This window comes from Trachypithecus francoisi, unplaced genomic scaffold, assembly GCF_009764315.1.
Source record: "Trachypithecus francoisi isolate TF-2019V2 unplaced genomic scaffold, Tfra_2.0 Lachesis_group8, whole genome shotgun sequence".
In the NCBI taxonomy this organism is placed as follows: Eukaryota; Metazoa; Chordata; class Mammalia; order Primates; family Cercopithecidae; genus Trachypithecus; species Trachypithecus francoisi.
The window spans coordinates 44,971,448-44,997,722 of NW_022681473.1; the positions used below are offsets into that span (position 1 = coordinate 44,971,448).

At 43.3% G+C, this 26,275-nt stretch overlaps 1 protein-coding gene across 10 annotated transcripts in view; it reads right to left on the reverse strand.

The window, feature by feature from the left end:
- NAV2 (neuron navigator 2) overlaps positions 1-26,275 on the reverse strand; it is a 416,403-nt gene that overhangs the window by 47,800 nt on the left and 342,328 nt on the right. For 4 of the 10 annotated variants that reach the window (XM_033208089.1, XM_033208086.1, XM_033208091.1 and 1 more), the window contains 8 exons: positions 24,917-25,384; positions 24,213-24,278; positions 22,782-22,826; positions 19,876-20,036; positions 17,855-18,043; positions 11,819-11,871; positions 5,532-5,555; positions 5,343-5,417 (listed from right to left, as the gene is read on the reverse strand). In XM_033208089.1, coding sequence (XP_033063980.1) covers positions 5,343-5,417; positions 5,532-5,555; positions 11,819-11,871; positions 17,855-18,043; positions 19,876-20,036; positions 22,782-22,826; positions 24,213-24,278; positions 24,917-25,384 — 1,081 coding nt within the window. Of the gene's footprint in view, positions 1-5,342; positions 5,418-5,531; positions 5,556-11,818; positions 11,911-17,221; positions 17,306-17,854; positions 18,044-19,875; positions 20,037-22,781; positions 22,827-24,212; positions 24,279-24,916; positions 25,385-26,275 lie in introns of all 10 variants that reach the window. The other 6 variants (XM_033208094.1, XM_033208090.1, XM_033208088.1 and 3 more) reach the window with 3 other exon arrangements.

Genomic DNA, 26,275 nt, shown 5'->3' on the forward strand with positions numbered 1-26,275 from the left:
ACTCATTTTATGAGGCCAGCATCATCCTGATACCAAAATCTGGCAGAGACAAAACAAAAAAAGAAAATTTCAGGCCAATATCCTTAATGAACATCAATGTGAAAATCCTCAGTAACATACTGGCAAACTGAATCCAGCAGCACATCAAAAAGCTTATCCAGGCCAGGCGCGGTGGCTCAAGCCTGTAATCCCAGCACTTTGGGAGGCCGAGACAGGCGGATCACGAGGTCAGGAGATCGAGACCATTCTGGCTAACATGGTGAAATCCCGTCTCTACTAAAAAATACAAAAAACTAGCCGGGCAAGGTGGCAGGCACCTGTAGTCCCAGCTTACTTGGGAGGCTGAGGCAGGAGAATGGCGTAAACCCGGGAGGCGGAGCTTGCAGTGAGCTGAGATCCGGCCACTGCACTCCAGCCTGGGCGACAGAGCGAGACTCCGTCTCAAAAAAAAAAAAAAAGCTTATCCACCACGATCAAGTTGACTTCATCCCTAGGACGCAAGGCTGGTTCAACATACGCAAATCAATAAACGTAATCCATCACATAAACAGAACCAATGACAAAAACCACACGATTATCTCAATAGATGCAGAACAAGCCCTTGACAAAATTCAACAGCCCTTCATGCTAAAAACTCTTAATAAACAAGGTATTGATGGAATTTATCTGAAAATAATAAGAGCTATTTATGACAAACCCACAGCCAATATCATACTGAATGGGCAAAAACTGGAAGCACTCCCTTTGAAAACTGGCACAAGACAAGGATGTCCTCTCTCACCGCTTCTATTCAACACAGTATTGGAAGTTCTGGCCAAGGCAATCAGGCAAGAGAAGGAAATAAAGGGTATTCAATTGGGAAAACAGGAAGTCAAATTGTCTCTGTTTGCAGATGACATGATTGTATATTTAGAAAACCAGATCATCTCAGCCCAAAATCTCCTTAACCTGATAAGCAACTTCAGCAAAGTCTCAGGATACAAAATCAATGTGCAAAAATCACAAGTATTCCCATACACAGACAAACAGAGAGCCAAATCATGAGTGAATTCCCATTCACAATTGCTACAAAGAGAATAAAATACTTAGGAATACAACCTACAAGGGATGAGAAGGATCTCTTCAAGGAGAACTACAAATCACTGCTCAAGGAAATAAAAGAGGACACAAACAAATGGAAAAACGTTCCATGCTCATGGATAGGAAGAATCACTATCATGAAAATGGCCATACTGCCCAAAGTAATTTATAGATTCAATGTTATCCCCATCAAGCTACCAACAACTTTCTTCACAGAATTGTAAAAAAACTACTTTAAATTTCATATGGAACCAAAAAAGAGCCTGCATAGCCAAGACAATCTTAAGCAAAAAGAACAAAGCTGGAGGCATTACACTGACTTCAAACTATACTACAAGGTTACAGCAACAAAAACAGCATGCTACTGGTACCAAAACAGATATAGACCAATGGGACAGAACAGAGGCCTCAGAAATAATGCACACATCTACAGCCATCTGATCTTTGACAAAACCTGACAAAAAGAAGCAAATGGGAAAGGATTCCCTATTTAACAAATGGTGTTGGGAAAACTGGCTAGCCATATGCAGAAAGCTGAAACTGGATCCCTTCCTTACACCTCATACAAAAATTAACTCAAGACAGATTAAAGAATTAAACCTAAAATCTAAAACCATAAAAACCTTAGAAGAAAACCTACCCAATATCATTCAGGACATAGGCATGGGCAAAGACTTCATGACTAAAACATCAAAAGCAATGGCAACAAAAGCCAAGACAGACAAAAGGGATCTAATTAAAGAGCTTCTGCACAGCAAAAGAAACTATAATCAGAGTGAAAAGGCAACCTACAGAATGGAAGAAAATTTTTGCAATCTATCCATCTGACAAAGGGCTAATATCTAGAACTTAAACAATTTACAAAGAACTTAAACAAATTTACAGGAAAAAACAAACAACCCCATCAAAAAGTGGGCGAAGGATACGAACAGACACTTCTCAAAAGAAGACACACAGCCAACAAATATATGGAGAAATGCAAATCAAAACCACATGAGATACCATCTCATGTCAGTTAGAATGGCAGTCATCAAAAAGTCAGGAAACAACAGATGCTGGAGAGGATGTGGAGAAATAGGAACACTTTTATACTGTTGGTGAGAGTGTAAATTAGTTCAACCATTATGTAAGACAGTGTGGCAATTCCTCAAGTATCTAGAACTAGAAATACCATTTGACCCAGTGATCCCATTACTGGGTATATACCCAAAGGATTTTAAATCATTTTACTAAAGACACATGCACATGTATGTTTACTGTCACACTGTTCACAATAGTAAAAACTTGGAACCAACCCAAATGTCCATTAATGATAAAGTGGATAAAGAAATGTGGCACATATACACCATGGAATACTATGCAGTCATAAAAAAGGATGAGTTCATGTCCTTTTCAGGGACATGGATGAAGCTGGAAACCATCATTCTCAGCAAACTAACACAAGAACAGAAAACCAAACACTGGATGTTCTCACTCATAAGTGGGAGTTGAACAATGAGAACACATGGATACATGGAGGGGAACATCACACACCAGGGCCTGTCAGGGGGTTGGGGTGGGGACCTAGGGGAGGGATAGTATTAGGAGAAATACCTAATATAGATGACGGGTTGATGGGTGCAGCAAACCATCATGGCACGTGTATATCTATGTAACAAGCCTGCACATTCTGCACATGTATCCCAGAACTTAAAGTATAATAAAACAAAATTTTTTTAAACCTGACTCCATGAAGACTGCTATTGAGAAGGTGTTTTTGCAAGCTTAAAAAGAAAACACATTTGCTCTGGAGATCCAGAGGATCCCATTTTTCTGCTAAGCAAAAGGGTTGCCTTTGTGTCATTAGCACAACTATGAAAATACAAGCTGTGGAGGCAGTTCCAAGCCTGGTTCAGAGCCACACACAACAGCCTACTCATCAAGTGCCATGCTCACATTCCCAGGGAAAACAAACACAAGTGGTATAAAAACACTCAGAGAAGGTGGCTTTGAGTAGTTTGTCCTAGAAAAACAAACACAGCTTGGTTTGCGAGAAAGATGGGAGACAATAAAACATGTTCACCCTTCCAGCAGTGTGCGGTAAGACGAAATATTAACTTTAAAACAATACTGGATTCAGTGCCTTTTATGAGGAACAAAACACCCTTCTGGAATAATATAAGGGATCTCACTCTGACTCTTCTAGAACAAAAAGCAGAGTTCTAAACGGCCTAAGGTGAGGCTCCTGTGGCAGCACGAGGTCACTGGAGCGATTAACTCAAGTTCACTGGAAAGTAAGTTAACTACTATTTGTTGACTAGCAAAGGCAACAATTGGCATCTGTAACTCTTAAACTAGGAGAGTAGCTCAGAATCACTGTGGATTGACAGGGTTTGCTGTCAGACCACACATTTGGATCACAACCAGAAGACCCTGACTTGCTGGGTCTAGAGTTTGTTCTGGATCCAAATCTACATATGTGCTTATTCAGATGAAGAATCTGTCCGTGGAATAGAACCTACCTATAGAATACTGTTTTTCTGAATAGGACCTACGCCTCAGAATTAAGTTCTCACGTCAGTTTTTAAAGTTCTTTGGATAGCATTACTGGTGGTAGAAGAGGTAAAGAAAATAAAAGGTTATGAAACACATTGCGGTCTCGCATGTTAGGGTTTTTTCTTTAAAAAATCAAAGATTTCCAGAAAAGAAAGAGAGCTTGGGAGGCTCCATATTAATGGGGGCAGCTACCAGTTACTGAGCTGATAACTAAGGTCAAGCACTGTACTAGGTATGCCACATGCTGCCCTTAAAGAGAAATGGTTCCCCTGAGTAAACTAAGGCTCAAGCTGGGAATACCATGACAAAAACTCCAGGCGAATGACTAATGTGGGAGACTGACTCAGTTTTCTAGTTGAAGGAAGACAGCCTTTTGAAGTTGGTTTCCATTTTAACGGCATGCTGTGGTCAGGCAGGTTGCTTTCTGTCTGGCTTGAACACATTTATCAATGGGCTCAGACTGGGTGGTGAACTCCTGGGCAGCAAGCCTTGCCTCAGAAGCATCTTAGTACCTTTTGATACCTCAGGCTCTGCCTTTTGAGCTTCAGCCTTCAGCTGATCACAGCTGTGCATCAGAGCTCCTATACAGACAGGGCTGATGGGGATGGCAGATGGAGCACCTCTGTCTCTACTCTGATCCTCTGTCTAAAGTGCAAACCAGCCCACCCACTGCTTACTTAAAACTCACTGAGAGGTCTCTACTAACTTCAGGAGGAAGCCCGGATGCTCACCCCAACAGCTCAGACACTGTGATCTGACCCTTGGCTTTCTTCGATGCCTTCTTCCTCCCTACTTGTGTCCCCTCTCCACCCTTACCTCTCCTCCACATCCAAGCCATAAACACTAATTACACCAACCTACTGAGAGTTTGAAATACACCAAGATCTTTCTCCTTAACCTTTGTGCAAATTATTCTCCTTGGTTAGAATGCTGTCATCCCTATGCATTCTCCCCTACATAGCATCCATTAGATGTCACGTCCTCCAGGAAGTCCTTCCTGTCCCCCTTAATTTTTTTTTCTTATTTTCAATATCTGATGAGCTGTCCCCTTTTTCATCCCTCACCAAGAGTGAGCTAGGTGCTCCCCCTAGATATTCCCACTACCACCTCCTCCCTTTATCTTAACAGTTATCATGTTATAGCAAAATTGTTTGTTTTGTTTCTCTGCTGTCCCAGAGACTGAATGTTAAGATGTCAGTCACTGTGCTTGCTCTGCTATTGAACCCATGGTGCCTGGGGCATAGCTGGCACTCAAACAGTTGAATGCTGGTTGGCAGCATCTCCTAAACACATAATTGTGTGTATTACAATGACAGAGCAGCTACCTACATATTGGGAAGCCCTACATTTCTTTCCTTCCCGCTTCCTTCCTTTTTGCTTTTTTTCCCACCCTCAAAATCAAAATTTTCAGAAAGAGGAAGAGAAATTAACATTTTAATAAGCACTTCGTATATTGCAAGCATTGACCATGAGCCAATACTGAGAGGTAAATACTATCAACCTTGTTACACAGATGAGGACATGCAGGCTGAGATTCAAGAACTTACCCAAAGTCACAGAGTCAGTAAGTGTCCAAACTGACATTCACACCCATGATGCTAAAAGCCTGTGTCTTTTTCTTTATAATGTGCTACTTCTATTTGTTCAGCACAGGAGGACTTGAGGCTATTCAGAAGGCAAGGATGGTGCTTCCTGTCCCGATGCTACTGCCCTATGTCTGTACTTACATTTGCTGTCAGCTGGGTGGTCAAAGCTGAAACTTTCTCCTGGGAGGCATCCAGTTCCCGCCGCAGTTTGCGAATCTGAAGATGGCAAGGGAGAGGGTTACATGCTTTAGGAGTCCATTTCCAAGGTGAGCAGGGTCAAATGATTGACAATAGTTAAAGAGGAAGTCCAACCAGAAAGCCATTCCTTACCTCTGACTGACATTTTTCTTCTGGCTGTGAAGAAAACATAAAGGAAATTAGACCAGTTAAGGAGCAAAGAATAGTGATGTCCAGCCCATCGGGAACACCATATTCAGATAGTTGCAGCCATCTGGAAGATTTATTCGTCTCTTTTCTGGTGTATTTCTCTGGAAAAACTGGTTCAATTAAATGGACCCATCAGAAAGGCCAAATACAAATAGCTTATGATTTTTAAAAATTAGGAAGAATGAGGACACCACTCCACATTTTGGTTGTGAGGAGCCACCCTGCTCCCCAGGGGATGGTGATAGGTAAGGTGCTCAGGAGAAGATATGTGAGGAGAAGGCCATGAGTCAGCTTTAGTAAATAAAAATACAGGAGGCCTAGTTAAATTTGAATAGCTTAAAAAAAAAAAAAAGTCTAGGGCTGGGCGCAGTAGCTCATACCTGACATCCCACTACTTTGGGAGGCTGAGATTGGTGGATCACTTGAGGTCAGGAGTTGAAGACCAGCCTGGCCAACATGGTGAAACCCATCTCTACTAAAAACACACACAGAAAATTAGCTGGGTGTGATGGCATGCACCCGTAATCCCAGCTACTCCGGAGGCTGAGGCAGGAGAATGGCTTGAACCCAGGAGGTGGAGACTGCAGTGAGCCGAGATCTCACTGCTGCACTCTGGCCTGGGCAACAGAGGCTCCCATCTCAAAAAATAAAATAAAATAAAATATAAAATAAAGGGTCTAATATGTCCCATGCAATATTAGGGACATATTTATACTAAAAAAATTTAGTTGTTAATCTAAATTTCATATTGAGTGCTTTGTATTTTCTCTGGCAACTCTGGCAACTTTAGATAGAGGATCAGAGTAGAGACAGAGGTGCTCCATCTGCCATCCCCATCAGCCCTGTCTGTATAGGAGCTCTGATGCACAGCTGTGATCAGCTGAAGGCTGAAGCTCAAAAGGCAGAGCCTGAGGTATCAAAAGGTACTAAGATGCTTCTGAGGCAAGGCTTGCTGCCCAGGAGTTCACCACCCAGTCTGAGCCCATTGATAAATGTGTTCAAGCCAGACAGAAAGCAACCTGCCTGACCACAGCATGCCGTTAAAATGGAAACCAACTTCAAAAGGCTGTCTTCCTTCAACTAGAAAACTGAGTCAGTCTCCCACATTAGTCATTCGCCTGGAGTTTTTGTCATGGTATTCCCAGCCTGAGCCTTAGTTTACTCTATGGAGCAAGGAAGACTGCTCCTGGGTTAATTCTGCCCCATTTTCTGCCCTCCTCTCACTTCCCTAGGACACTGCAGTGGGAGCACCAGGGTAGAAAGACCTCAAAGTGAGGGGGGTTTGGGAGCCCCTATTAGCCAGCCCAGTAACTCCACAGGTTGTGAGGATAAATGTGGCCTTCATCTTCATGCTGTCCCATTTCAAGGACCCCAATTACCTGTGACCCCTGTGGAGTAAGGGTGAACTCTGTTGCCCCTCTTACTGGCTTCCCTCTTTGTCCCTTCTATGCTGGCTCTGTGTCTGTGGTGACACAGGTACCTGCTAGCTAGAAACTATAAGACCCTCTCTCCTCCCATAGGGGGAGCCCACATGAATTGGGGAACCCACTGCAGGAGGAACCTTTCTTTCCCTCTCCTCTAGTTCCCACAGGGGCTCATAAAGAGGATCCCACCTCCTTCCTGGAAATGTTGAGTGTTCAACCTTCCCTCTACCCATTGCTCTAATTTCCCCAGGGAGGGAAGAGTGACTTGGGAACCAGGTAGGTGAGCGAACATCAGTAAGAACTCTATTTTGTCCTTGGGTCCTCCCTAAGTGTCCTAATCCAATTTTACTAGGGATAAGCCCATTATTTTTTTAAAATCAGCATCTGACCCTAATGTCAACGTCTCCATTAGTTCACAATACAATGTGGGTATGATTCATTAGAACTCGCAGAGCACATCCATCAGCTGGAATAGGTGGGCAGCTGCTTCCTGTCTGATCTGCCTTCACCCTGTGTTCCCCATTGTCCTCCCTCCTTATCCTGCCCACAAGCTCCCTCCTCTAGGTTGGCTCCTAATAGCAGCAACCAATTTTTAAATACATGGAGCCAAGTCATTTAATCCTTGCAGAAACTCCATTAGGTAGGTTTGTTTGTATTCCTTCTGAGGTTCAGAGAGGTTAAGTGTCTTGTATAAAGTCACACTGAACAACCTCCTTATCTAAGAAATGCTTTCAGGAGAAGGTTGGAAGATGTCCTCAGAGCTCACTCTTCCCTCCCAGATAATATTCACTCATCTTTGTCTGTCTGTCCATCCATCCTCACTACCACCACCTATCAAATATTTACTGATTTCCTACTGTGTGCCAGGCACTGTTTTTAAGAACCTAAGATAAAGCTGTGAACATGACCAAGTCCCTGACCTTGTGTTGCCTGCATTCTGGTAATAACAGCTAGCATTTATTGAATGCTTATCATGTGCCAGAGACTGTTCCAAGCACTTTACATTCATTATTCATCTAATTCTTATAACAACCCTTTGAGGAGGTGCTAATACTATTGCTTTCTGTTTTGTGTATGAGGAAACTGAGGCACAGGAAGGTTCAGTAATTTGCCCAGGGTCACAGCTGGTAAGTGGCAGAGTTGAGACTGGATCTAAAGTAGTCTGGCTCCAGAGCCTAGGCATATTCTCCTGTACTTTTACTATAGCTACATTCTCATGGGGACTTTCCAGAAAGAAGCCCCAAGTTCAATCCAAAGGGTACAAGTTAATGGTGAGAATGTCACCACTATCTAACATCTGGAAGGCCGGTGGAGGCCTGTTAGCAGGCTTAACCATCCACATAGGACCAGTCCTACTTTGAAGCACTTCCATCAACAGGCCCTAATAGCCCTTCCCCATGCCTCTGCCACTGTCTGTCACTGTGCCCACCTGTCTCTGGGGTTGGGCCCCCATTATCAACAGCAGCCTAGAGAAAGCATGTGCTTTGTATCTTGCCCCTGTTGCTGCAGTTCTGCATATCTGGTAACACTATGTGAAGCTGCTAGCCTCCATCCATCCAGCAGCTCTCCTGGGAACTCAAGTGTTCCCTACCAAACAAGAAAGCAAGCCTAAGGCCAGAGGTGGCCTTTGAGATTTTCTCTACTCTAAGAGCTAGCCATAACTTTTCCAAGGCAATCATTTCGCACTCTGTAATCTTTTCTTTCACTGATAATTAAAATTGCAGACAAATTTCATGTAGAATGAGCATTCTTGAATATTCATTATAGAGATTTCAAGGAAAGAACCTACTGTCATCCAGTAAGAGCCTTTAAAACTCTCAGCTATTAAGCAGGTTCCTTGGTCTGGGTCTGTGGCAACTTAACATTTCAAAGATCTCTTTTCAGACACCAAACAAGAATTTTATATATCACCTTAACATTTACAAAGGTGCCTGGAGCATGTATTTCAGAATTTCATTATCACCAAGAAGGTAATAATAGATAAGGGACCACACCTCAGTGCTGGGTGGTAGAGTAGCAGTCTCGCCAGACTTGCAGTTTTTCTTGAAATTAGTAGACTGCACCAGCATAAAAACATTCAACTGATAGGCTATTTTTTTTTTTTTAAGTCTGCAAAAGTAACCTATATTCTCAGAGAAGGCATATGTGAGGACAGTAAATGGAAGCCTTTGATTCCATGACTCATGGAATGTCAGAGATTGTAGGGGCCTCAGAAGATCACCTTGCTCAGTTTCCTGATGCCAAGGGCAAAACCGGGGAGACACTCTGAATAACTAGGTGATTTGCCCAAAGTCACATGGTGAGACGAACTCTGTGATTACACCTCGGGGCTCTTGTTATCCAGACAAAAAATGGAATTAAAAAGTATTATGATTAGGTCTTTGCTAATTTGTTGAATTTATATCAGCTCAGAAAAGACAATTTCAAATTTCATGAAAACACTATCTTCATGTCCCCATACCCAGAACAACACCTACTGAAAGAGAGTCTTTTACTGTAAGGACTTCTAGTGGTTGGCATGAAGGGGCTGCCCCCAGGAACTGCATGTGACAGTTTCCTAGATCTGAAGACACACAGGTTGAGAAGCTTATGCTCTTTCCCTCCAAGGCTGGTTAATGCTGGCCAGTCTCCCATGTTTTACTTTTCTGAAAGGCCCACTCCCCTTGGTGTTGGCAAGAACCCCTGGGAATGCCACAGGGGAAACACGGGGCTGGGCACTGAACCATCCACTACAGCTTCTCTGCACCAGTCCTGTGAAGCTAGAGTCCCATGTCCCTCTGGTGCCTACGGCCTCCTCCTTCAGTAGCAGGCTCCTTTCTCTCCTAAATTATATCCTAGGTGTTAGTCTAGAGCCAGGCATATCTATGGTGCCAGAAAATACTGTTGAAGAAGTGAATTTAGGTTTAAAAGCACCAACCTTGGTACCCATATCCCACAGTTTCATTCTAGAAGAAAGGACATAGTTTATCTACTGGCTGACAGCTGAAAGACGATCTCTATGCTTTCTTAGTAGATCATGGCTTAAAAAACCTCTCTCCAAGGTTTTTCTGTATAAAGCCTTTAAAAGGAAAGCTAGGACTTGGTGATGAAATTTCAAACAAGATGACTAGCTGAGGAAAGAGGAATTTTAGAGTTGGAGGGGTGAGGTGGTTAGGAAGAATAGAAGCAAGAGTTTCTAGGTCCTTCAAAACAGACCATATCAGTAATCATTGAAGTTTATTTGCTCACTACAAGCCTAAGAAAGAACAGTTAGGCCCTGGTATCTTTAACTTGATTCTGGGGTGGCCTCTTATTTTCCAGGAGCTATACACAGTGTATCCTGCCATATAGACCAGAAACCGGGCATTATCAAAACCTAAATTATTAAAACATTTGTTTCCATGGGATTAAAGGCTAAAGAATTTCCAATTCACAACTAACAAAGAGATTTTTTTTTTTCCTGTAGACATTCCCAAATTACTATTTTTAAAGTACATAGCATACAGCTATGGCCATGTGCGGTGGCTCACATCTGTAATCCTAACACGCTGGGAGGCTGGGATGGGTGGATCACTTGAGGTCAGAAGTTCGAGACCAGCCTGGCCGACATGGGGAAATCCTGTTTCTACTAAAAATGTAAAAAAAAATTAGCCAGGTGTGGTAGTGCATGCCGTAATTCCAGCTACTCAGGAGGCTGAGGCAGGAGAATTGTTTGAACCCAGGAGGCAGAGGTTGCAGTGAGCCAAGATTGTGCCACTGTACTCCAGCCTGGGTGACAGAGCGAGAGTCTGTCTAAAATAAAATAAAATAAATAGCATACAGCTATAAAAAGTAAGTACTACTGAACAAATCCAGTAGTACTGAAGATCCAAATGTATTTGATTACATTTGGCTTTCATTCAGTAAACCTCTTTCATGGATGACATCTAGCATTAGGAGTGCTTGCTCTGAGCTGTGTGTACAATATTCATTGTTTTAGATTTATTTTCCCATTTCTTTCAAACCTACTTTAAAAATACCTACTGTGTGCTAGGTACTATTCTAGGCACCGGGAATAAAAACAAAAATGTCCTTGTCTAGAAAGAGTTTATATTGTAGTGAAATGTAATCTTCATAACATTTAATCCTCATTACACCTCTATAAGGTAGGGACTGCTATTATTTCTACTTTATAGATAAAGAAACTGAGGCTGGTCAGGCACCGTGGCTCACTCCTATAATCCCCACACTTTGGGAGGCCAGGGTGGGTAGATCACAAGGTCAGGAGGTTGAGACCAGCCTGGCCAATACGGTGAAACTCTGTCTCTACTAAAAATACAAAAATTAGCTGGGCATAGTGGCACGTGCCTGTAGTCCTAGCTACTCAGGAAGCTGAGGCAGGAGAATCACTTGAACCCAGGAGGTGGAGGTTGCTGTGAGCTGAGATCACACCACTGCACTCCAGCTGGGCAAAGACTCTGTTTCAAAAAAAAAAAAAAAAAAGAAAGAAAGAAACTGAGGCAGACAAATGGTTAATAAATTGCTCAAGGCCTTTCTTTTCCAAGTCCCTCAGCAGGTGGCCAAGGCTTCTCACACATTCTAAATAGTTATCACCTAAAGCACAATGCCACTTTAACAGGGCAACCAGTTCTGGATTTTGGGGTTGGTATAATATAATTAATAGCTGTCTGTGAATTTTAAATCTTGTTCCCTAATTAATTGATCCCCTTATAATGGAAATGCTTTCCATAGGATAAATGCATATATTTTATTCTTGACACATTTGATAAAGGAACCCCAGCCTCATGATCTCATGATCACAGCCACACAGCATTGATTTATACTCACTGTAGAATAAATTGACGATGTGCTGGAAACCAAGGAGAGTGAGGATCCATGAACTATTAAAAGAAAAAAAAAAAGGGTGAATTGATAGATGGCTGTTATGGTACCAAAAAGGGGACAGAGGAGGAAAAAATCAGTAATACAGGACACTCCAGGCTTGGAATGACTTAATCTCATCTTGACCCAACCTTTCCTGGTTTGGTGAAAAGTCAGTGACAAATAAGTAAGATTTTGCTAAGGATGTCACTTTTCTATTACTGCATTTTTTCCTTCAACCTTCTGAATACTTTTTCTCTTGACTGTCAAAATAATATATGATTACTGAACAAAAATTTTCAAGTACAGAGAAGTGTTAAGAAGCATATTCACTGTCACAACCTGCAGTGACTGACAAATGCATTGCCCGGAGGCAACCTGCTACCATTCCAGCATATTTTGCTTCACTCTTTTTTCTAATGTATTCCTTTAGGGTTAAGACTGTGTTCCGTATACTTTTTTTTACCTTGTTGGCATCTGTCAGTTGTATATGCAAAAAAATGAGCTGATTATTTTGAACCTAAGAGGCTGTTGGCCACAGTAAGTTCATTCTAGATGACCATACAGCAGAATATTTGTTTAGAAAACATATTCATCGAAATATAGATTCTTTATTTGATTTCTACCATGTCTACAAAGTGACAAGCAAGTGGTGTCTTCTTTTCTGTTTCAAACTGGTACTTTTGACTAGAACCAACTTGTATGTCCTTAGCACCCTTCCTGCCCCCAGCCAGTGGAGGCATCTTATTATCTGTTCTAATTTTACAGCATAGTCTTTTCTAGGACTTCTTTTGTGGGAAGCAGGTTCTTTATTTTCTTGGTAACTTCTGAACAACTTGTTTGAAAAAAAGAAATATTCCTATGTTAAGGCATCATAGGACTTTTAACTGGGCACAGCTTTCCTGGCCATGGGTGGAATGGCTCTACTCCCACACCCAGTTATGACCTGTAGTCTAAAGTGGGAGGCACGGGGGTAACTTCCACGTCTACTAAATGGCATTCATCTACCACCCACGAAGTGAACTCACCTTGGATTAGCAGTCAGCAGAAGCTACATGCCAACAAGATAGCTGATAAGTAGCTCAGCCTAACACTCAGGCTCCTCTCTGTCATCTTTCCAGTAAATCTTCCCTGACATCTCCTTCTTCCCTTACATGTTCTTGTCACACTATGAATCCTACACTGCTCTCCCAAGCTTGCCCTAGACAGTACTTTCCTGCCTCAGAGTCCCTGCCCATGCAGTTCTCTTCATTTAGGCTGCATCTAAATACTGTCTATCCCAAACCGATCTGCTCAAATGACATCTTCTCTATAGGACCTTTCCTCATTCCCCTGACTGCCACCTGGGTGGGCTTCCTCCTCCCTCTGAGCCCACGTAACTCTTGGCTTGCTATTCCAGCTCTCTTCTCTCTTAGCAGCTCCCTAATGCTCTAAGCTGTCCCTCTATCATCACATACATCCACCCTCCTTAGCAATGCCCTGCATTCTAGATCTTTTCCTCCATGTTTTCTTCATCCATGACTAACCTGACTCATGCCCATAAAAAATCAGGTTAAGCTGTTAATGGCCAATAATGGCTTTCAGTGTTAATATGTCCACACATTAACACAGGCCTTTAATGTCCCAATTTAGTGGCCTAATGTTCCACTGAGGTAAGTTAATTCAGCTTATGACACAGACAGTAGTGGAGGAATTATGTTGGAGGTCCAGCTGGGTGAAGAGATGTGGGTAACACACAGCTATGCACACTTGCATGACTGGCGTGCCAGAGACCAGCACAGGGCTGCTATATGGCCTCTGGCTGCTGGAAAATGGAAGTTTTTTCGTTTCTATTTCTACATCTCACACATATAAACTTACTGACACAGTTTTAGCAACAACTCAGTGCAAGCATGGGGCCACAGGCAGAGAAGATCACATCTGGCAGGCTTAAGGTAGAGGTAATTATTTTTCTCAATAATTAACTCCTCTCACTTTGTAATTAGCAACAGCAAGGCTGCGTTCCAAAGAGACAGATTCCTTGATTTTCAGAGTCAACCCAAAACTGAATGTGGCTTACCTGTACCATTGCAGTTGGGCCTCCCTCAAGGGACTTGAGCCAAGTCAGAGCCTGGGTTATGTAATGTGGTTATTTTTGGACAACAAAATGTCTATGGGAGTTACAGAGGCTAAACAGCTAAAGCAGCCTATGTAGTTTTCCTCCCTATAGCTATACCTCCACATTTTTTCAGCTACAAGGAACCACAGAGAATATCTAGGCCATTTCTGCCATTGAGAAATCTGAAACTCGGAGAGATTAAATGACTTGCTTAAGGTCACACAGCAATTCAAGAACAGGATCTGCTGATAGAATTCAGGACATCGATCTGCCTTCGAGTGATCTGTTGTGCTGGTTTCTGATTTTCTTTTCCGTTCATTTGTTTTTTTCAAAAGAACCTTTCGGTGTCTTTTAGAACGGTGTCCTAGTCCCTTCATGCAATCTACACATGGGCACAAGCTAGGAATGTTTGAGAAGAAAGATGCTTTAGTAGGAGTGAAAACACTAGATAGAATGAAACAACTAGGCATTATTCCAGCCAATAAAGCAATCAAGTGCCTCTGACTCTCACAGCGAATCTGCAGGTAGCAATCCCAGACTAGGCAGGACTTTTCCACCTTTAATCAACAACAGAGTACATTAAATCTCAGAATGGTTAAGTGACGTGGCCAGACACACAGCTAGTCAGGAGCAGAAAGAGAATGTGGATCTAGGCATCACATCTCAAATGATCCATTTCTCATTCCACAATTGGGTACTGTGGAAAGAGTCAGAAGAATGAAATGCAGTTCTGATGGCCAATGGACTGCCCTGAAAGATCAGAGCTCGCCTCGCACAGGTTTTTTTCTTTTAAAAAAAAAAAACAAAACCAGCTGAGTCAAATATCAAGGTAGGATTGAGTAGAAAGAAAGAGGGACTGGAATCAAGAGGCTTAAGACATCATTGTGGCTGCATAAAGTCTTCAAGTCACTTTTGCCTCAATTTGGCCATTAAAAAAATGAGGATGATAATGGCCCTTGGAGAGAAGGCTATAATGTGACAATTATAACAATAGCTACCATTGAGTGAGCACTTACAATACTCCCCTTTCAAAGTTATTTGTTAAATGCTTTCCAAGATTTATCTCACTTAATCTTCACTTCAATTTTCCAAAGCATGTACAATTATTTTTCACATTTCAGTGAATAGGAAACAGGCTGAGCAGGTCAAGTCCTTGCTCAGAGTCATATTGCTAACAGTAGAGGTGCCAGGATTTGAACCACTTCTGCAGTTCAGGGGCTAGAAACACAAGTAAGCTGCAAGACAAGCTTTCTTGGTTAATAAGCATCTCTGCTCCTGGGGATTCCATATAAACTGATAGAGGAGGGTTTCTGTGTTTTTCATTGCATTAGCTCTTAGTGATGACTGGTGAAGTCATGGGATTTTTTTTTTTCTCTAGAATCCATTTTAAAAATGCCTCAAGCATCCCCTTAAATGTATGCTATTAAAGTTGACTTTAAGATCGCATAATGCATCTGATAGAAAGCAATTTACCTGAAACACCTTTGAAAGGCTGCATCTGGGCCATGTCTGTACCTAATCTACATATTTATAATTCCTAAAACTCCTTCAAAGTGGAAAGTGCTAATTAAATTGCACAAAAACCTCACATAAATACTTGTGCTACTTCTTCCTAAATTTCTATTCTGCTTTATGGCGTATAATACACCTAACTGATTATTACCAGAAGTTCTGTTTGGTCCAAACATGAAATGTCAATTTTCTTCCAACTGCTCCTGCAATACTGGGAGTTAATAAATTCAAAAGAAAAAGGAATTTCATCGAAAGGAATTAAAAACCTAATTACACAAGCCCCATTTTGTTTTTGAATGTAATATCCTTAGAAGAAATAAAATCAATCTGATGCCCTATCTTCCAAAAGATGATGTTACATATTCACAGTGTATTGACAGCAGACTCTATCCATTCCCCTAAAATTTGACTTTTACCTCTGTGCTTCAGTTCCATGTCACCATGAATCATTAGGTTTACAAAAGTCTAGACACTGCTTGTGGGCAAGCACTTTTTATCAATGTCATTTTGACATTCCAGATATTCCACAGTTGTGCTGTCCACCAGCTTGATTCCAGATGGAATAAATAAAAGCTATCTGATGATGATACTGCAATGGTCCTGGACCTTTATGAGGCGAAGTGTGCTTGTTTGGACAAGTTTCAGTACCGGACGTGGTTCACTCAGGAACGCACATGGTAGAGAAGAGAAATACAGTGCGGGACAAACTCCATATGCAAATCCTTCCCGGGGAGGTTGGGAAATGCTCCGTGGCGATGCTTGGCCGGTACACTGACTAGAAGGAAGTTCAAGACAAACTGCCTCTTCCTTCACCTTAGGATCACAATATATTCTCTACTATCACTGTTCTGAACAGTTATAGCATTAATTGGTAGCACTTAAATCTCACAAATGCCCCTCAGTGACTCAGGCTTCTCCCCTCCTTAATCCTTCGTCCCAGCAGCTTCCCATATATGGATTTACAGACTTGCGCCTGTTCACCGAATGTCATGGTATACAAATGATACATAAATCAGAGTGGAAAGTATTAAGTTACCAAGAAAATAAACCAGGGGGCAATTGATCTGTAAATTACATTCTTTAAAACTTCTGTTAAAAAGAACATAAGGCAAAAACAGAATCCTGTGCCTTGTGTTTCTCTCCCTTTTGACTTGAAACTTCCTAAACAATTACAGGTTTGTTTGTTCTTTCATGCTGGGAGGATGCTGGCCCTTTTCCCCTGCTCATACGGGGACTGGGAAGCACCTATAACTTACTCTCTGCATTCTGTTTTGTCAGTGGCAACAAAGGGACAACTAGATGTATAGTCCTCAGACTAGGCTCTGTTTGCTCCAAGATTCCCCATTCTCTGGCTGGGGACTTTGAGCTGCCAGGAAGTCAATGCTGAAGCTGTGTTTTTACAGCTATGTTATTATAGCTTTATGGCTGTGTTATTACAGGCCATGACATGTAATAACATTATTGTGTTAACATTTATATGTATTATCTCATTTAATTCTCATAATTCCATGAGCTGAATACTATTATTACTCACTCCTATTTTATCCGTGAAAAAACAGAGGCATAGAGAGGTGAAGCAACTTGCTCAAAATCGTATCCCTAAAAAGCAGTGGAGCTGGAATTTAAACTCTGCTAGTCTGACTCCTATTCTTAATCCTTGGTTGATGAGCATTGCTGCCAATGTCCTATCAGCCCCATCTTCATGGGGTGGGGGTGATATCCTCTATAGAATTTTGACTGCTTACTCCCCTAGCTCATACCTTGGGTGACAGAATAAAGAGAGAAATGAAGTGAGCTGTGAAGACAGTTGACAAAGTTGTCCACAGAACTTTTCTCCCATGATTCTGATGAAAATGAACCAAACATAAAAATCCAACCCCAAATATTCACAGTTAGCAACCAAAGAAAGAAAAGGGCATAACTGAAAATACACATAAAAATCCAGTGCTTGAGAAAAGGGATGAAAAATTCTGGAGCAGAGCAGAGAGGCATGGCTGCCTGGCCCCCAGAACTACATGGGTGTGTCAACACAGGGAAATGAACTCTTCAGTAGTTCTCTCTGCCAAGATGGTGAGCCAGTGGCTGAGCCTCAAGGTGGAGGCGCATGCCAAGAAGCTGTGGCCCAAGTCCAGGAGGGAGAAGCCTAAAGTGGAACTCAGTCAGCTCTATGGTTCACCAGTGATTTTTAAGCAGCCTCTTCCTTAAAGGCCTGGAAGGTTAATTAAGGGTCAGGCCAGACCTTACTCTTCAGAGATCCCCATCCCTGACCGCCACAGTAGGTGGGAGAGGTGGGAGCACTTATAGGTGGGAGCTCAGGTTAATGAAGTGAACTTAGCACAGAGGACCCTTAACTACAGTGAGTAACCTGGGAGATGGTAAGTTTCCTTCCTTACCTTCTTCAAATCCATCCCGGAATGAGCCTGAACGGCTCATGGTTCTGCTCTTCTCATCCAGGGACATGGAGCTATTCCGGAAGCGGCTGTCAGTGTATGGATCATACTGCCCATCAGCATTGGAGAGGCTGTGGGTCCTCAGCATGGTCGGGTTGGACAAGCTCATTTGGGTGACAGTGGTGGGACTCGCTGGAATAAAAGGAATAGACTGAAAAGGTTAGACATTCATATCTCTGTTAAAATCCTGGTTGGGGACAAAGAGAAGACTGCTTATTGTTAGCCATATGTGTTCCTGCCAACTCTTCTTCCGTCTGTTTTCTAAAAGGTAGTCCCATCAGCATTTGAGTTACACACTGGGAGCTAAAAATAAGAGTGGAAAGGCAGGTCGGCTCCAAAGCAAGGCTCTGGGCCTCAGCTTTTCAACTTGGCACGTTCAGACAGGCCAGTGTCACCTTCCAGGCATGAGCTAATTACTCCTCAGGCTCATCTGGAATGATTTTCTCTAAAGCCAAAAGCCCAAAATAGTCTAACCAGGCTTTTGATCAGATGGGAAGCATTTGTGCATGACAAGAATCTCCTGCCTCAAAGAGTTATGGCTGGGAAAGAACAGTATGAACACAGGTCCCATTGCCTCAGATGGTGGACATTTAATAATGGTGTATAAAGAGTTTTAATGCAAGGAAGGCACATTTGTCTCAGCTAAAACTAGCTTTCTTATGAAAATCCTGTCCATTTGAGTCATGTGCAATATTTTCAGAGGTACTCATTTAGTCAATCAGAAATGAAGAGTTAAACCTCACTTGACTATAAGCCACCTCTATCCTTAAAGACTCTGAATTTGTTATTCACTATATTCAGAAAAGGCTGCCTCTCTAAAGAGTGGGAAGAGATTAGAAAAGATTTCTCACCCGCTATCAGTCCTTCAAGGCTCAGCTCCTACCCTGCCACCTTCACATAACCTCTGCCTGGAACTCCAGCCAGCACTAATCTTTCCTTTTTCTAAATGTGTCTAATACTTGCTATCTAATTATATTCAGCTTTTACACAGTTTCATGTAAAGCTTTGGATTGTTCTCTTTTACCCTGTTATACAGGTGTGCACTGATGTGGTTGTCTTCCTGAAAAAGAATTCCATTGACATGTCAGCAGGGACTGTGACATAAATTCTTTTTCTTTCCCCACTGTGCCAGTCAAAGCATTATGTCAGAAGTAGGCATTGTTAAGAATACCTATTCAATCAAAACTTAACTTTTATTTCCAACTTAATAAAGTAATGAGGATGACCTAACATGGGATATGTGATAAAATCTATTTCTTCAGAGGTCTTAGAAAGAGAATGCATTCTTTTTAAGAATGTGATAATTGGCCGGGCGTGGTGGCTCACGCCTGTAATCCCAGCACTTTGGGAGGCCGAGGCGGGCGGATCACAAGGTCAGGAGATCAAGACCACGGTGAAACCCCGTCTCTACTAAAAATACAAAAAATTAGCCAGGTGTGGTGGCGGGCGCCTGTAGTCCCAGCTACTCAGGAGGCTGAGGCAGGAGAATGGCGTGAACCCGGGAGGCGGAGCTTGCAGTGAGCCGAGATCGCGCCACTGCACTCCAGCCTGGGGGACAGAGCGAAACTCCATCTCAAAAAAAAAAAAAAAAAAAAAGAATGTGATAACGTGTTCTTTGCCATAGCCCTACCAATATCAACCAAATAAAGAAAATTATTGATTAGAGTATCAAAAACTTTACTATTTTCTCTATTTGTTTTGCTATCAATCTCCTGTAATCAAACTATATTGCCGAGAGCTAATCAGACACTGAGCAGGATGTGACTATATGGCTGTTTCACGATATAAGGTAACTCAAGTGATGGGTGCACCAAAATCTCAGAAATCACCACTAAAGAACTTATCCATGTAACCAAAAACCACGTGTTCCCCAAAAACTATTGAAATAAAAATATATTATATATATAAGATAAACACTGTCCTAGGGAGCTGATCAATATAGCTAATGACAAGTGGCTACTCACCAAGCTGGGAAAAGTTGAATCTTGTTCCAGAGGGAGAAGTCACGCTGGAGCCAGAGGAAAAGGGGGAATTGGAAGCGGTGTCCTGCAGGCCTCCTGCAGAGTGGGACCGTAACCATTCTTTTGCATCTTCTTGTGTGCGAAGCTGGGAGGTGGGAGTATACCTGAACAGACAGAAATCAAGCCAGAATTAACTATGAACAACGCTTATTAAAATGAACTCTGTGGAGTTGATGGTAAATATATAAAAATAAAACATATATTCAAAGATGATTTTTTAAAAATCAGATCACTACACACCCGGGAACTTACAAAGTTTCTCAAAACCTTTTTTCTATTTGCCTGTGTTTGGGGAAAATGACTATTCCTTTCAGTTTGGAGGGAACACATAAGGGAAGAAGATTGGTAAATGCTCAGAAGAGCCGTCACTGGGCGTATCTGTAACATGTTGCTTCATGACAGTGTCATGTCAAAGCCCCCACCTTGACAGGACTGAAGCAACAAAATGAGCTGCTGTTAGAGCTTTGAGGGAGTTTTAATTAGACAACTCACGGCATCTGCCATTCTACAGCACAAATAAACGACCATGAATCACAGCATATGAAAAAGCAGACATACAAAGCAAGGTTTGAAGACACTGATGTTTATAGTAGTTGCTGTAATAGAGCATAAACAAATCTTCATAAAAGCAACCCCAAATCATTGGGTTTTATAGGAGAGGGTCTTCAGAAGTTATGTGGTCCACCTCATTTATTCTGAAATGTATATGGCGATGATTTATTGAACACCTACAACATGTTAGGTGTCTTCATGCACATTATCGTTACCGAAGCCTCAGATCTACTCAGCAACATAGATGCCATTATTCCCATTTTACATTCAGGGAAGGTAAGGACCCTGCTGGTAGTCACAGAGTTGAGATTTCAATCCATGTTTGATTTTTAAAATGCATGCTGTTTTCATTATGCTCATACGTAGCATCTGAAACTTCTTTCTTTCTTTCTTTCTTTTTTTCTCGAGATATAGTCTCGCTCTATTGCCCAGGCTGGAATGAGGTGGCACGATCCTGGCTCACTGCAACCACTGCCTCTTGGGTTCAAGTGATTCTCCCACCTCAGCTTCCCGAGCAGCTGGGACTATAGGCATGTGCCACCATGCCCAGCTAATTTTTTGTATTTTTAGTAGAGACAGGGTTTTGTCATGTTGGCCAGGCTGGTCTCGAACTGCTGACCTCAAGTGATCCACCTACCTCGGCCTCCCAAAGTGCTGGGATTACAGGCATGAGCCACTGCATCTGGCCTGCATCTGAAATTTCTGAGTGCCAAGTGGCCAGGGTACCCTCGGACTTATGTATTATGGAGTGACTACTAATTATGTCAATAGAGGGATTCTTTGGGCTTAAGGAAAGATGTTCTCAGTGTGTTCGTACTGGATGTTCATGTGTATGGAGTGGGTGAGCTAGACAAGGAAGAGTCAGAGTGAGAGGGAGCACAGAAATGTTTCTTCCTTAATGTTTTTACTATATCTGACAGACATGCAACTTTCCAGGTCACATCAATTGCCTGAAAATAGCCTGTCATGTATCTCTATTCTGAATTTTTAAAAAACCAGACCTACATAATTTTGATAGGCTAGATCTGCTACAGAAGTATACCCACCATTTCAAAATGTTAACATTTAGAAGTTAGCTTCCTCTCGGGGCACCAGTGGGGCATCAAAGTCAAACTCACAGTGAGAGTGGCCGTGAGTTTAGCATCTGGCACTGGCATGGTTGCTGACAAGCAGCTCATAGGCACGACTGAAACTGGTAAGTACCAAAAGGCCTTGCCAAGGCCCCCTCTAAGGCCACACTGCTCAACTCCCTCCTGCACGATGACTGTTGGGAGATTTTAATACTTTCCTTCTTAGATTCTTAGCATTGGCTTTACTCAGAGGCTCCCATTGAAAGGAAGCATTGATACCTACCTCACATTACTGTTCAGAATGCTCTCAGTCTTAAGAGCTGCAGGTTATTAACTACAGACATACATGACAGCAATGAAACATTTCATTCCAAGTTCCATTTTATGCGAAAGCACTTAATGCTTAGTGCAGGGTGAAGCTGATGCTACAAGGCACGTGGTGTGTAGAAAGCAGGAGAAATGACGGCTGCAACCATCAGACAGCAAGATCACGGGGGAGGCATTAGCAAACTGAAGTTTCTCTGATTGGCAAAGTGATATAGATGGTGTGAGCAATGGTGACTTATAGCATCTTGTTTTGCCAGGACTAGCATCAAAAATGAACCTGAGCCACCACTTACCAGGAATGGAAAGACGGTCCTTCCTGGGAGTCTTTTCTTTATTATCCACCAAAAAATGATCACACCCAGGTCTTGTTGGGCATTGAAAGTGGACCAATTTTCCATTAGAATATTTAGACAAGTGCAAACTATCTGTCTAGCAATTTTGTATGGGCAGAAAAGTGAAATATTTTCAAATTTGGGGAAAATACTCCTTTCCTCTTGTGCTCTTGTCCCAGCTTACCAATCAGTATGCTATAAGTCATGTCCTTTCTCTTGGAAGACAGCCATATGAACAGAATGGTCATGGTGAAGTGCTCAGAAATTAAACCCATTGGCCCCAGAAGTAGCAATGACTGCTCCCTGGGCTTGCCCAGGGATGTTTTTCATGAGATGGTTTTACCACAGTAAGCCTGAAAAAGCACAGCCCCTGTTCAAGCAAGTAAGCTGACAAATGGAGAGTGAGAACAAGAGGGTGCAAGGGAAGCCGTCATCCAAAAGGTCCTGCTGTGGTGGTCAAAGCGGGGACCCCGGCCCAGTCCAAACCCCCACCAGCCATGAAGGAGTCACACAGCCAAGCTCCAAAGCCACAACAGATGGCACAGATGCAAGGGGGAAACACAGATACCTGAGTCCTTTCTTAGGCAAAGTGTTCCTATCAAGGTGCGGGTCACTGTAGGAAAGTTAAAACAAAAATAAGAACTTCAGAGCAGCACACAGAAGGCAGGAAGGGGGAAAGCTAGGGAGGAGGCTTAAGAGCCCTGGAGAGAGAGGCGCACATCACCAGGAAGTGCCTTATCCAGCTAGGCATGCAATGCAACACATCCGCATCCGTGGAAAACAAAAGAAACCCAGTCCTCAGCCTGAGCTGACACCAGCGCATACTTTACCCCGGGTTACCAGGAAGCCTGAGTCCCTTAACCCCAATTGTTCCTCCTTTTCCACAGATTCAAAGCAAAACTCAGGGGTTGCCCCACCTCAAAGCAGAGGTCCTGTGCCTTCTGCTGCCCAGGGGCACTCTGCACCAACACGGCTTCTCAGAGAGAGGGATGCCCACTTCCCCGCACCCCTAACTCTGGCCCACCCCCTAAATGCCACTGGCAATGATTTCAAGTGGGAGAAGGGACTTGCTGGAGGTTGCAAGAGGCCAGCAGTCTGCATATTTGGAATTCATCTGTAACGAAGTGAATTCCAGGTCCCTCTCCATTTCTGCGGCCCAGGCATAGCTAGGAGCTGAGTCCTGGGTGGGGCATGTTACAACTTGCTGGCTGATAAAGTCAAAGCATTTGGATCTCTAAAGACCAACGGTTTAAAGGCTTGGTTTGTGAGCTGACAAAAACAAAGTTTTCACTGTTGATGGGGTGAAGGTTTTTTTTTTTTGTTTTTTGCTGGCAGGAGACAACATCTGCTTGTTTTGTTTGGCCAAGCCATCACTCCCCCACAACATTAAGGTCAGTATCCATCTCTGAGGCCCACCCACAGCTGGGGGCAAACGCAAGCGTGTACATTCGTAAAGTCTTAACACTCTACACATTCTTTTTCATTATCATCGCAGGAAATGGGCACACAGAACACAACAGTCTGTAAGACATAATGAGCCAAACTTCAGCAAAGGATTCTGAAAGGGAAAAGAGGCAGCTGCATGGGGAGGGGTAGACAAAGGTGAGGGCCAAGCTACACAGTGGGTGGTAGGTCAATTCTGGGCTTGGGGGTGGGGGTGGCAAAAGGAATGGGAAGGAAGCTGAAAAGCAGGAACATGCCACAGGAGGCCACAAGAGATGCAAGCGAGAGCTTCTGCTGCCCCAGATCAAGTGGCAGGGTTTGAGGTTGCCTTCCCAAAACGGGAATGAAGGGGCCAGCCCAACTCCACCTCTCCCTGGGCTTTAGCAGACAGAGGAATAGACTCTCACTGGCATGTCCATGGGTCACAAAGTACACGAGAACCACAAACACAAGCAGGAGCCTTAGGCCAACAGCCTCGCACAAGACATCTGGCTTGACAACGAATGGGCAGAAGAACCTAGAGGCTCGGTGGGTCCCCGGCCTGCAATGTCATTACCTGTCCTGTTTCCTGGGCAGAGTACTTCTGCAGAACTTAGGGCTAGCAGCAGGGGAAGAGAGAGGGCTAGAAGTCCAGGCAGGTAGAAAACAAGAAAAGGAACATTAGCTTGGAAGAAAGGAGATGTGTTGTTATATACATTTTTCTCATTCCCCAGGCTGATCCTCGCTTTCTTCCCCATATGCAGAAACTGGACACCTTTATCCCTGCTGCAGTGAAATCCAGGGCTCTGAGAACACTTTTAATTTCCTGATTTCCTATCAGTCCAGGAGGAGGGTGTTTGCCACGATGACAACAAATCTACCCAGCTGTCTAAAGAGCGTCCTACTCCACGCTCCATGGCTGCACCCAGTCACCCGCTCTGCTTGCACAATTACAAGGGGAGGGAAAAGAAGCTGTTGATGAACAAACAGGATAAAACTGAAGGATTTCAAAAGCTGAATGCCATTTCAAATGGTAGCATACATCTGCCCCCGAGAGACTGAGCAGCTCCAAGCACCAAGAATAACCACAGAGGAAAAGATAACAGGGAGCAGAGCCAAGCTTGATTCCATCCCAAACTGGCTTCCCCGTGAAACACAGCAGAAATTAGAAAGAGAAATCTCACAGGCAAAGGCTATTCGACATTTGGGATTCCTAAGCTAATCTTTTTACTTTTGGAAGGGTGTCTTTCTGAGAAAGGCAGCCAGAGGCACAGCACCAACCTTTCTGACAGTGTGGTCTTCACACTGTTGGTTCTGACAAAGGGAGTCAAGGAGTCATCCTTGGAGGAGGTGATGAGGCCAGTGGAAGAATTGTGGCTGGGGCCCCCTCCGCTGCTGAAGGAGATGTCGATGGACTCACAGCTGGTGTGGAGGCTGCTGACAGACTGAAAGCCCAGGCCATCCTTGCTAACCGCGGAGGAGCTGCTGGCGTTGGTGCCCCAGGTGAGGCTGTTGGAAGGGGCCGAGTGGGCTGAACTGGGGCTGGAGGCTAGCGGAGACTGGTTGAGGTCCACATTCTTGCTGTAGAGAGGACTGCTGCTCCCGCTGCTCAGGACACCACTGCCTGACGGGGAGTCTAGGTTACCTTGCTGAGTCATGGTGGCATGAGGATTGGAGATGACCACCGAATTTTTCATGTTTTCAGCTGTGGCGATGGGCACTTGCTTGGTAGCCTTCCCACCAAAGAGTCTGTGAAGAGACAAAGGGTTGTGTAAGTTGAACATGCTGTGCCAAGGGGCACCGGACTATTAAAGAAGGGTAGGGCAGAGGAGTGGGTGAGAATTCCTGGGGAAGGAAGCACAGCCATCCCTACTGAAATGGCTAAAGGTACTTCAGGGAAAGGTCGGCCATAAAGCGGGCCTAGATACTAGTTTATCACAGGCTGCCGTCTTCAAGTTCTAAGCTGCAGTGGAGACTCTGACTCCATCTGAGCCAAAGAGCCATGGGTAATAATTTTCTACAGGCCTATTCACATTACACTGGGCCAAGATCTTGCTTCTCTTGCTTTCAATAAATAGACTAACTAGAAAATTGCCCTGGCCCGGGAAGATGGTTGTCTTCATCATCTCTGTCTCCGTGGCCCCAGGCATAAAGCAGGCACACAGTTTATGACAGCTGAACTCTAAGAGATCTGGTTTCTTGACCTCTGAGCACAATACATAGAATCAAGAGCATGAATCTAGATCTGGAGGGGCCTGGGAAAAGTATCTTCAGAGATTTATCCACAATAGAAAGTGCAACTGGAAAGATGTATATTTTGAAGCCAGAGAGCTTACTTATCCAGTGACATACATGGAAATCTTGTTGGGTTCACAAGACATCAGACCAGACATGCTGGGTGTGAACTGTGTCTCTGTGACAGACACATAGAAATGTCATTCTACATCACCTCCCCTGCTCGTGGCCAAAAACATGCCATCAGACTATAAGGAATGACATAAATGCCCCCTCTTCCACTGGCAGAGAGCTCTCTGGTAGAATGTTGAAATTATCTTAAAGTCAGAGAATTGTCCACATTCTAGTAATGCAAAGGCTCTATTACACTCACTAAAACCTGTGTGGAGTGAGTATCTCACAAGT